Source organism: Bidens hawaiensis, unplaced genomic scaffold (assembly GCF_021521415.1).
Source record: "Bidens hawaiensis isolate Kalapana, Puna unplaced genomic scaffold, B.hawaiensis_p1.1 tig00019208_1, whole genome shotgun sequence".
Classification (NCBI taxonomy): domain Eukaryota; kingdom Viridiplantae; phylum Streptophyta; class Magnoliopsida; order Asterales; family Asteraceae; genus Bidens; species Bidens hawaiensis.
The window spans coordinates 165,245-177,893 of record NW_027492914.1 but is presented as its reverse complement, the minus strand read 5'-3'; the positions used below and the strand labels follow the sequence as shown (position 1 = coordinate 177,893).

General features: G+C 37.5%; 2 protein-coding genes across 2 annotated transcripts; both read left to right on the top strand.

Annotated features, from left to right (window-relative positions):
- The first annotated feature begins 1,732 nt into the window (after nucleotides 1-1,732).
- On the top strand, nucleotides 1,733-2,288 carry LOC143557867 (auxin-induced protein 15A-like). Its single transcript, XM_077046835.1, has one exon. It carries the CDS (start codon nucleotides 1,949-1,951, stop codon nucleotides 2,246-2,248), a length of 300 nt encoding a protein of 99 aa, XP_076902950.1. The 5' UTR covers nucleotides 1,733-1,948; the 3' UTR covers nucleotides 2,249-2,288.
- Nucleotides 2,289-7,238: 4,950 nt separating this feature from the next.
- LOC143557865 (auxin-induced protein 15A-like) lies at nucleotides 7,239-7,538 on the top strand. Its single transcript, XM_077046834.1, has one exon. It carries the CDS (start codon nucleotides 7,239-7,241, stop codon nucleotides 7,536-7,538), a length of 300 nt encoding a protein of 99 aa, XP_076902949.1.
- Nucleotides 7,539-12,649: the final 5,111 nt, after the last annotated feature.

The window sequence follows — 12,649 nt, the reverse complement described above, 5'->3', positions numbered from 1 at the left end:
TCGCGTATCACTCTTAAGCCGGCCAGAATTTCAAGAACTACTGCAACTAGCGGAGGAACAGTTTGAGTACGACCATCAAATGGGTGGGCTAACCGTTCCATGTAGTGAAGATGTATTTGCTGATCTAGCATCACGTTGCGGTGCCTTGTGATGCTTTGTTTATCATATAGCATTTTTGTAAAGAACATCAACTAGGATCTTACACATATTTGTAAATAGAGATTCGTAACAATTTTTTGTGAAAGTCAAATTTGGAGCAACCTCAAGTTTATTGAACTACACGTAACTTATTCTATAAGCAATGACCATTTGGATGAAATACATATTTCACGATCTTTAATTTTGTAGGCTGAATTTTAACTAAATGTATATATACAACCGGATAGATGTGTATATGATTACTTTATGATCTGTTTTTTATATAAAAAAAATGATTGAAACAAAGGGAAAGATTCATGCGGTAAAGGTACAATACACATATTAGGCATGCAATTGAAATCAATTACACTTTCATTCGTTATGTTTGGTTCGGCAACCACAACGATTCATTGGTGCATCACAAACAATGTGGAATTCGATTGAGTTGGAGTTCAGGCTTGGATACCCGAAGTTCAAATTAGAAATGCTTGGTTAGCTGGAACGCTTCGACCCGCTATGCATATGTTATACGTAAAACGCAATACACGGTTAAAAACGAAAAACAGGTTGTGTGGGTTATGTGAATTAATTGGCATGGGATCGCGAAACCCGTATACCATGTGTCACTATTCGCATTACGGTTCATAGCTAGTCATTGATAATTTTCGATCTCAACCGTTATTCTAAACCTGATTATACAACTAATTAAGTCTTTATTTCAAAGAAATTCAACATGTCTGCTTCTATGATCGTCGAATTTCTTGTACCTAGATTCACGAGTGTATGTGTTAAGCGTAAAAGTTACCGAAAGATTATTTCTAGGTCTACGCAGACACAAATCATATGCGGATAAAACACACACTATAGAATATTGTAATTGAAATCAATTACACTTTCATTCGTTGTTTTTGGTTCGGCAACCACAACGATTCATTGGTGCCTCACAAACAATGTGGAATTGGATTGAGTTGGACTTCAGGCTTGGATACCCTAAGTTCAAATTAGAAATGCTTGGTTAGCTGGAACGCTTAGACCCGCTATACATATGTTTCACGTAAAACGCAATACACGGCTAAAAACGAAAAACAGGTTGTGTGGGTTATGTAAATTAATTATCCTGGGATCGCGAAACCCGTATACCTTTTGTCACTATTGGCATTACGGTTCATAGCTAGTCATTGATAATTTTCAATCTCAACCGTTATTAATATACAACTAATTAAGTCTTTATTTCAAAGAAATTCAACATGTCTGCTTCTATGATCGTCGAATTTCTTGTTCCTGGATTCACGAGTGTATGTGTTACGCGTTAAAGGAACCGAAAGATTATTTCTAGGTCTACGCAGACACAAATCATAAGCGGATAAAACACACACTATAGAATATTATATATATATATAAATATATATATATATATTTATGTTACCGATTTCCATAGTTAGAGGTTATTGTGCTGAAATTTAACAGAACTGTCTCTTAATTATCTATCCTTATCCTAATAACGTAGATACGCCTAATATATTTATAATTAAGGTCAATGGGTCCGTTATGCTGTAACTGGTCGTTCGGGTTCATAAATGTCATTCAAATTATTTTGGGTCTTTTCGATAAAGAGAGACAATTCCATGTGAAGCTTCTTTCCAATCATGTGTCAATGTCTACTATCTTGTGCAACCAGCTGGCTATTTAAGCCATTCAGTATTTCAAAGCAAATCAACCACAACTTCAATACTCCAAAAAGTCTTTTACCGAGTCATTTTTCTCCATCAACGATCTTCTTGTAGAAACACTACAAAACCTTCAGATAGAAATGACCATCTTTATGCCACGGATCACGCAAGCAAAACAGATTCTGAGACGATCATTCTCAAATGGAAGGAGTGCAGCAACACCCATGGACATTCCCAAAGGATATTTTGCTGTTTATGTCGGCGAACAAGAGAAAAGACGATTTCTGGTTCGCGTATCACTCTTAAGCCGGCCAGAATTTCAAGAACTACTGCAACTGGCGGAGGAACAGTTTGAGTACGACCATCCAATGGGTGGGCTAACCATTCCATGTAGTGAAGACGTATTTGCTGATCTAGCATCACGTTTCGGTGCCTTGTGATGCTTTGTTTATCATATACCATTTTTGTAAAGAACATCAACTAGGATCTTACACATATTTGTAAATAGAGATGCGTAACAATATTTTGTGAAATTCAAATTTGGAGCAACCTCAAGTTTATTGAACTACATATAACTTATTCTATAAGCAATGAATATTTGGATGATATACATATTTCACGATCTTTAATTTTTGTAGGCTGAATTTTAACCAAATGTATATATAAAACCGGATAGATGTGTATATGATAACTTTAGGATCTGTTTTTTATATAAAAAAATGATTGAAACAAAGGGAAAGATTCATGCGGTAAAGGTACAATACACATATTAGGCATGCAATTGAAATCAATTACACTTTCATTCGTTATGTTTGGTTCGGCAACCACAACGATTCATTGGTGCATCACAAACAGTGTGGAATTCGATTGAGTTGGAGTTCAGGCTTGGATACCCGAAGTTCAAATTAGAAATGCTTGGTTAGCTGGAACGCTTCGACCCGCTATGCATATGTTATACGTAAAACGCAACACACGAATAAAAACGAAAAACAGGTTGTGTGGGTTATGTAAATTTATTATCCTGGATCGCGAAACCGTATTCCTTTTGTCACTATTGGCATTACGGTTCATAGCTAGTCATTGATAATTTTCGATCTCAACCGTTATTCTAAACCAGATTATACAACTAATTAAGTCTTTATTTCAAAGAAATTCAACATGTCTGCTTCTATGATCGGCGAATTTCTTGTACCTCGATTCACGAGTGTATGTGTTACGCGTTAAAGGAACCGAAAGATTAATTCTAGGTCTACGCAGACACAAATCATAAGCGGATAAAACACACACTATAGAATATTATATATATATATAAATATATAAATATACATATATATATATATATATATATATATATATTTATTTATGTTGCCGATTTCCATAGTCAGAGGTTATTGTGCTGAAATTTAACAGAACTGTCTCTTAATTATCTATCCTTATCCTAATAACGTAGATACGCCTAATGTGTTTATAATTAAGGTCAATGGGTCCGTTATGCTGTAGCTGGTCGTTCAGGTTCATAAATGTCATTCAAATTATTTTGGGTCTTTTCAGTAAAGAGAGACAATTCCATGTTAAGCTTCTTTCCAATCATGTGTCAATGTCTACTATCTTGTGCAACCAGCTGGCTATTTAAGCCATTCAGTATTTCAAAGCAAATCAACCACAACTTCCATACTCCAAAAAGTCTTTTACCGAGTCATTTTTCTCCATCAACGATCTTCTTGTAGAAACACTACAAAACCTTCAGATAGAAATGACCATCTTTATGCCACGGATCACGCAAGCAAAACAGATTCTGAGACGATCATTCTCAAATGGAAGGAGTGCAGCAACACCCATGGACATTCCCAAAGGATATTTTGCTGTTTATGTCGGCGAACAAGAGAAAAGACGATTTCTGGTTCGCGTATCACTCTTAATCCGGCCAGAATTTCAAGAACTACTTCTCCATCAACGATCTTCTTGTAGAAACACTACAAAACCTTCAGATAGAAATGACCATCTTTATGCCACGGATCACGCAAGCAAAACTGATTCTGAGACGATCATTCTCAAATGGAAGGAGTGCAGCAACACCCATGGACATTCCCAAAGGATATTTTGCTGTTTATGTCGGCGAACAATTGAAAAGACGATTTCTGGTTCGCGTATCACTCTTAATCAGGCCAGAATTTCAAGAACTACTGCAACTGGCGGAGGAACAGTTTGAGTACGACCATCCAATGGGTGGGCTAACCATTTCATGTAGTAAAGACGTATTTGCTGATCTAGCATCACGTTTCGGTGCCTTGTGATGCTTTATTTTTCATATAACATTTTTGTAAAGAACATCAACTAGGATCTTACACATATTTGTAAATAGAGATTCGTAACAAGTTTTTATGAAATTCAAATTTGGAGCAACTTCAAGTTTATTGAACTACATATAACTTATTCTATAAGCAATGACCATTTGGATGAAATACATATTTCAGGTTCTTAAATTTTAGTAGACTGAATTTTAACTAAATGTATATTCAAACCGGATAGATGTGTATATGATTACTTAAGGATCTTTTTTTTTATTGAAAAAATGATTGAAACAAAGGGAAAGACTCACGTGGTAAAGGTACAATACACACATTAGTCATGCAATTGAAATCAATTACACTTTCATTCGTTGTGTTTGTTTCGGCAACCACAACGAATGAAAGTGTAATTGATTTCAATTGCATGAGTTCGGCAACCACAACGATTCATTGGTTCATCACAAACAATGTGGAATTCGATTGAGTTGGAGTTCAGGCTTGGATACCGTAAGTTAAAATTAGAAATGCTTGGTTAGCTGGAACGCTTCGACCCGATATACATATGTTTTACCTAAAACGCAATACACGATTAAAAACGAAAAACAAGTTGTTTGGGTTATGTGAATTAATTAGCCTGGGATCGCGAAACCCGTATACCATTTGTCACTATTGGCATTATGGTTCATAGCTAGTCATTGATAATTTTCAATCTCAACCGTTATTCTAAACCTGATTATACAACTTATTAAGTCTTTATTTCAAAGAAATTCAACATGTCTGCTTCTATGATCGTCGAATTTCTTGTACCTGGATTCGCAAGTGTATGTGTTACGCATTAAAGGTACCGAAAGATTATTTCTAGGTCTACGAAGACACAAATAATAAGCAGACAAAACACACACTATAGAATATTATATATGTATTTTTATGTTGCCGATTTCCATAGTGAGTGGTTATTGTGCTGAAATTTAACACAACTGTCTCTTAATTATCCATCCTTATCCTAATAACGTAGATACTCCTAATATATTTATAATTAATGTCAATGGGTCCGTAATGTTGTAACCATGTCAGCTGAGTTTTAACAAATTGCTACGACAGGTTTGCCAAAATGTGAAATCCTAGCCTTAATCAGGTCACGTTTGAACCACACAAAAAATTCATTATAGGTTATTTGGTTATAATGCGGAATGTCCTACGTATTAAAGATTAGGCATCTAACATCAGACAGGGACCATAAGGGATTTCCTGTTGGATATATATTGTAACAGGTCGTTCGGGTTCATAAATGTCATTCAAATTATTTGGGTCTTTTCGATAAAGAGAGACAATTCCATGTGAAGCTTCTTTCCAATCATGTGTCAATGTCTACTATCTTGTGCAACCAGCTGGCTATTTAAGCCATTCAGTATTTCAAAGCAAATCAACCACAACTTCCATACTCCAAAAAGTCTTTTACCGAGTCATTTTTCTCAATCAACGACCTTCTTGTAGAAACACTACAAAACCTTCAGATAGAAATGGCCATCTTTATGCCACGGATCACGCAAGCAAAACAGATTCTGATACGATCATTCTCAAATGGAAGGAGTGCAGCAACACCCATGGACATTCCCAAAGGATATTTTGCTGTTTATGTCGGCGAACAAGAGAAAAGACGATTTCTGGTTCGCGTATCACTCTTAAGCCGGCCAGAATTTCAAGAACTACTGCAACTGGCGGAGGAACAGTTTGAGTACGACCATCCAATGGGTGGGCTAACCATTCCATGTAGTGAAGACGTATTTGCTGATCTAGCATCACGTTTCGGTGCCTTGTGATGCTTTATTTATCATATAACATTTTTGTAAAGAAAATCAACTAGGATCTTACACATATTTGTAAATAGAGATTCGTAACAATTCTTTATGAAATTCAAATTTGGAGCAACTTCAAGTTTATTGAAATACATATAACTTATTCTATAAGCAATGACCATTTGGATGAAATACATATTTCACGTTCTTAAATTTTTGTAGATTGAATTTTAACCAAATGTATATTCAAACCGGATAGATGTGTATATGATTACTTAAGGATCTTTTTTTTTATTGAAAAAAATGATTGAATCAAAGGGAAAGACTCATTTGGTATAGGTAAAATATACATATTAGTCAATTGAAATCAATTACACTTTCATTCGGTGTGTTTGGTTCGGCAACCACAACGAATGAAAGTGTAATTGATTTCAATTGCATGAGTTCGGCAGCCACAACGATTCATTGGTGCATCACAAACAATGTGGAATTCGTTTGAGTTGGAGTTCAGGCTTGGATACCCTAAGTTCAAATTAGAAATGCTTGGTTAGCTGGAACGCTTCGTCCCGCTATACATATGTTTTATGTAAAACTCAATACACGGTTAAAAATGAAAAACAGGTTGTGTGGGTTATGTGAATTAATTTGCCTGGGATCGCGAAACCCGTATATGAATTTGTTACTTTTGGCATTACGGTTCATAGCTAGTCATTGATAATTTTCAATCTCAACCGTTATTCTAAACCTGATTATACAACTAATTAAGTCTTTATATCAAAGAAGTTCAACATGTTTGCTTCTATGATCGTCGAATTTCTTGTACCTGGATTCACGAGTGTATGTGTTACGCGTTAAAGGAACCGAAAGATTATTTCTAGGTCTACGCAGACACAAATCATAAGCAGATAAAACACACATTATAGAATATTATATATATATATATTTATATATATTTATGTTGCCGATTTCCATAGTCAAAGGTTATTGTGATGAAATTTAACAGAACTGTCTCTTAATTATCTATCCTTAACCTAATAACGTAGATACGCCTAATGTATTTATAATTAAGGTCAATCGGTCAGTTATGCTGTAACTGGTCGTTCGGGTTCATAAATGTCATTCAAATTATTTTGGGTCTTTTCGATAAAGAGAGACAACTCCATGTGAAGCTTCTTTCCAATCATGTGTCAATGTCTACTATCTTGTGCAACCAGCTGGCTATTTAAGCCATTCAGTATTTCAAAGCAAATCAACCACAACTTCCATACTCCAAAAAGTCTTTTACCGAGTCATTTTTCTCCATCAACCACCTTCTTGTAGAAAAACTACATAACCTTCAGATAGAAATGGCCATCTTTATGCCACGGATCACGCAAGCAAAACAGATTCTGAGACGATCATTCTCAAATGGAAGGAGTGCAGCAACACCCATGGACATTCCCAAAGGGTATTTTGCTGTTTATGTCGGCGAACAAGAGAAAAGACGATTTCTGGTTCGCGTATCACTCTTAAGCCGGCCAGAATTTCAAGAACTACTGCAACTGGCGGAGGAACAGTTTGATTACGACCATCCAATGGGTGGGCTAACCATTCCATGTAGTGAAGACGTATTTGCTGATCTAGCATCACGTTACGGTGCCTTGTGATGATTTATTTATCATATAACATTTTTGTAAAGAAAATCAACTAGGATCTTACACATATTTGTAAATAGAGATTCGTAACAATTTTTTATGAATTTCAAATTTGGAGCAACTTTAAGTTTATTGAACTACATATAACTTATTCTATAAGCGATGACCATTTGGATGAAATACATATTTCACGTTCTTTAATTTTTGTGGGCTGAATTTTAACCAAATGTATATTCAAACCGGATAGATGTGTATATGATTACTTAAGGATATGTTTTTTATTGAAAAAATGATTGAAACAAAGGGAAAGACTCATGCGGTAAAGGTACAATAGATTGAAATCAATTACACTTTCATTCGTTGTGGTTGCTTCGGCAACCACAACGAATGAAAGTGTAATTGATTTCAATTGCATGAGTTCGGCAGCCACAACGATTCATTGGTGCATCACAAACAATGTGGAATTCGTTTGAGTTGGAGTTCAGGCTTGGATACCCTAAGTTCAAATTAGAAATGCTTGGTTAGCCGGAACGCTTCGTCCCGCTATACATATGTTTTATGTAAAACTCAATACACGGTTAAAAATGAAAAACAGGTTGTGTGGGTTATGTGAATTAATTTGCCTGGGATCGCGAAACCCGTATATGAATTTGTTACTTTTGGCATTACGGTTCATAGCTAGTCATTGATAATTTTCAATCTCAACCGTTATTCTAAACCTGATTATACAACTAATTAAGTCTTTATTTCAAAGAAATTCAACATGTCTGCTTCTATGATCGTCGAATTTCTTGTACCTGGATTCACGAGTGTATGTGTTACGCGTTAAAGGTACCGAAAGATTATTTCTAGGTCTACAAAGACACAAATCATAAGCGGATAAAACACACACTATAGAATATTATATATGTATTTTTATGTTGCCGATTTCCATAGTCGGTGGTTATTGTGCTGAAATTTAACACAACTGTCTCTTAATTATGTATCCTTATCCTAATAACGTAGATTCTCCTAATATATTTATAATTAAGGTCAATGGGTCCGTTATGTTGTAACCATGTCAGCTGAGTTTTAACAAATTGCTACGACAGGTTTGCCAAAATGTGAAATCCTAGCCTTAAACAGGTCACATTTTTTTTTGGGTAAAGGGCAACAGCCCGGCAAACTATATATCACTAAAAAACTTTTACAACCTTTAAGGGGGCATACCCCCCGAAACTTGAGTATTTATCTCCAAAACATGCTTTGGAGACCAAAAATAGGACACAAGACAATAGTTTCTCAAAACACCAAACCGAAACGATCTAGTTGGTAAGGTGACCATACCTATGTTACACATACAAACAATAAGACTAAACACATGGTTATTGACATTAATAATGGTACCCACTCTAAAGATGTAACCTATGTAGCAGGACCCCCAACCCCAAATGTAAAACCCAAAATAACCACCTCTGTTAGTTGAGTATTCGGAGATCCAAATAAACGTGTAAAACCCCTCAAGTGGGCCTTCAATATATTTTACTTCATACCCATTATTGTAATGGGCCTTCAAAATCTTGATTCCCCTTAAACGAGACTTCATTTCCATTTTAGTGATATTCCAGTCGGTTACCCATTTAACCCAAAAACCATGTATGACAACTTGAGGGTTGATCCAGCAGTAGTAAAACAAACTCGGCCTCCACAGGTAATTTTTATTGACCAAATTAAACACTTTAGTCCAGCCTCTAGCTTGCCACTTCTCACTATCAACATAACACTTAATACTCCGTTGACCAGAGTCTTCGCTAACATCAACCATGCTAACATGATGTTTCCCGATCTTCAAATCCCATATATAGAGCAACAGGTGATTTTGGAGAGCTTGATACATCACGTCACTTGTTACTAATTGTACCCAGTAAGACGCATAACCGCAGAGCCTCGTTAAGTTGATCACCATACTAATCAGTTGCGTGAATAAATTATCTTCAAGTGCAGCAGTAGCGACCAGAATATCCATAGACCAGCAGGTACAGGGGAAGCGCGCCATATTGTGACCTCCATCATCTCTATGTTGAAAAGTATACATACACCCGTTTGTCACTTTTGCACACAAGATCACTAAGGGGTACCACACGCCATACAGGGCCCGAACCACCCCGAAAATACCCCGCCAAAAGTTGTTTGACCTGCACCGATACCTGCACACTGCAACAAACATGTTAGCCCAAACCAGAACCCACCCCCCAGTAACGGTTGAAAAACTAAAGCTTTGGACCGTGAGGGTAAAGATGGAAAGGATTTTCATGTAATGAGTGACAAAAGTCTCATCTCTATAATACTTCTGACTCTCTATCCTCTCACCCACAGGAAAGATAATAATGCACACCCACACCCACACCCACACCCACACCCACATCCAAACAGAATACCCAATGCAGAACTTAATCATTTGGCAAATTAGGGGTAATTTCGTCATTTTTCCATAGTATATCACATAACTTCCAAACAGGGGCAACCTTCAACGTGGCTGCAGATTTCACCATGGGGAGACCCAGTAAACGTAACCGAACAGCCTCTTTAATGAGTTTAACCACTTCACAAACAGGACGGTTTCGTTTCTCATGAGTTCGCAGATTACGCTCCTGCCATACGTAGTATACAGCAGCACCTAAAGTCAACCGGTTTATTATGCTCCAAACAGAGTTATTAGACTTGAGAGAGCACACGTGTGTAATCAATAAAGGCCAACTGTTAGGAATATTACCCCACTTGGTTAACGGTTTCAATTCCTCTAAAATCTTTGCCGGATAGGCACAATCAAAAAACAGGTGAGCATGGCTGTCTGGAACAGAATTACAAAACACACATCTCAGGTTGTTCACATCTGTCCAGGTGCCAATAACATCTTGAATTTTTAAACGATTCTTTAAGGCAAGCCAAAGAATAAATGCATGCCTTGGTATGTTTTGATTATACCAGACAAGCTTGAACCAAGGAACCTCCAAGCCTTCTTCTCGAATGTCAGCCCACACATCACTAACAGAAAAGTTAATTAGCTCACCCTTGTTAGTCTTCCAAAAAACCTTATCTTCAAGTTGAGGTTGAAGCACAATACATTGGGACCGAGCAAAGGAAGGGAAGCGAGTGGGCCAGTCCTCCGGCCAGATCCAAGAGTTATTAATTACCAAATCAGCCACAGTATCATGCCTAGTAAGGTCACCTTCACACATATTCCTATGGGTAAGAATGTTGCTTAACGGGCCAGTAGGATGCCAATTATTAAACCAAGCTGAGGTCTTTGTGCCATTACCGACCTGATGAATAATATGGCTTCTCAGAACATCACGGAATTCCAATATCTTCCTCCAACCCCAGCTCGTATCACTCTTCCCCTCAAATTCCCAGAAGTTACCATTTCACAGCCGGTAGGCATGGACCCATTTAACCCACAAGGATTTCTTTCTAGTAATGATTCCAGGTACGGAGTAATTTGAGACCAAGACCCCCATGAATCATGGGGGTACATACGTCTTTCCACTTAACTTTCGCCTTGCCACGTTTCAGATCTCCATGGCACCAAAGAAACCCACGCATAAGTTTTTCAATTTCTTTAGAAACTGACACGGGGAGGATGAAAACCGAAGACCAATACACTTGGAGGGAGTTAAGAACCGACGAAATGAGCTGCCAACGACCAGCAAACGACAGAGATTTATTCTTCCAGTCCTGAATCTTCCTCTTCACTTTGTCAATAAGGGGCAGGCAGTCATTATGGTAGAGGCGAGTAGATATTAGGGGAACACCTAGGTATCTAACAGGCAACTCACCAACACGAAACTGACTGTTATTTTCAATAATTTCACAAACTTCCGGGTCAACATTACCAAAAAAGATAGTACTCTTCGGTATACTAGGAACTAGACCAGAAGCACATTTGAATTCCTCCAAAGCAGACATTAACGTGTTGACAGAGTTGACATCCCCATGACAAAACAGGAACAGGTCATCAGCAAAGCAAAGGTGCGTGAGATTAACATCCTCACAACGCCAGTGATATTTGAAGCTATCATCATGCTTTACTTTCCGTGAAATCATAAGGGTGAGGACCTCCATGACTAAAGTGAAAAGGTATGGAGACATCGGGTCACCTTGACGCAGGCCTCTTTTGCCCTGAAAATACCCTTTATGTTCCCCATTAATGGCAATAGAGAACGAAGCAGTCGAGACACACGTCATGATCCATTTTATCATTCTAGCAGGGAAACCGAAAAACACTAAGCAACTCTCAAGAAACCCCCACTCCACAGTATCATACGCTTTTTGAACGTCAATTTTAAAGGCACACTTAGCAGGCCCCCTATCCCGGTGATAATTCCTCATGAGTTCTTGCGTGAGGAGGATATTATCACTAATTTGACGACCCGGGATAAAAGCACACTGGTTTTCATTAACTACATCCACAAGAGCATTCTTTATACGATCAGCAATAATTTTGGTAATGCACTTATAAATGACATTGCAACAGGCAATAGGACGGAAATCAGAAACTCTACGGGGGGGTATCAATTTTAGGAACCAAAGCCAGCACAGTGGAGTTAACTTCAGTGAGCAGTTTACCATTGAGGAAGAAGTCCTTAACTGCTTTGCACATATCCTGCCCTATAATACTCCAAGCAGACTTGAAAAATTTAGAAGAAAAGCCATCAGGTCCAGGAGCTTTATTGTCATCAATATCAAATAAAGCAGACTTGATTTCATCCGAGGTAACATCCCTAACCATATGAAAAGCATCCGTAGGTGAGATTTGCTTGGTAAAGAGATCGAGAGGGTCAACAATAGGCACTGTGGCAGCTGACACACCCAAAACCGACTCAAAGTGTTTAACAAACTGGTTAGCCACTTCAGCCCCCAAAAAGTTCACACCATTCAGATCCTCCACCGAGTGGATTCTATTGCGGTTCAGGTTACTTTTAACAACTTTATGGAAGTACTTTGAGTTATGGTCACCCTCTTTTAGCCAAGTAACCTTTGCCTTTTGCTGTAAAAATAATTCTTCATCCCTCACCGCATCTTTATAGGCATTCAGATACAAAATTTCCTCTTCCCGGAGTGCAACGTTATCAGGATTATTCACT

Coding starts and splice junctions, on each gene's coding strand:
- LOC143557867 (XM_077046835.1), top strand. CDS start 1,949: ATGACCATCTTTATGCCACGGATCACGCAAGCAAAACAGATTCTGAGA.
- LOC143557865 (XM_077046834.1), top strand. CDS start 7,239: ATGGCCATCTTTATGCCACGGATCACGCAAGCAAAACAGATTCTGAGA.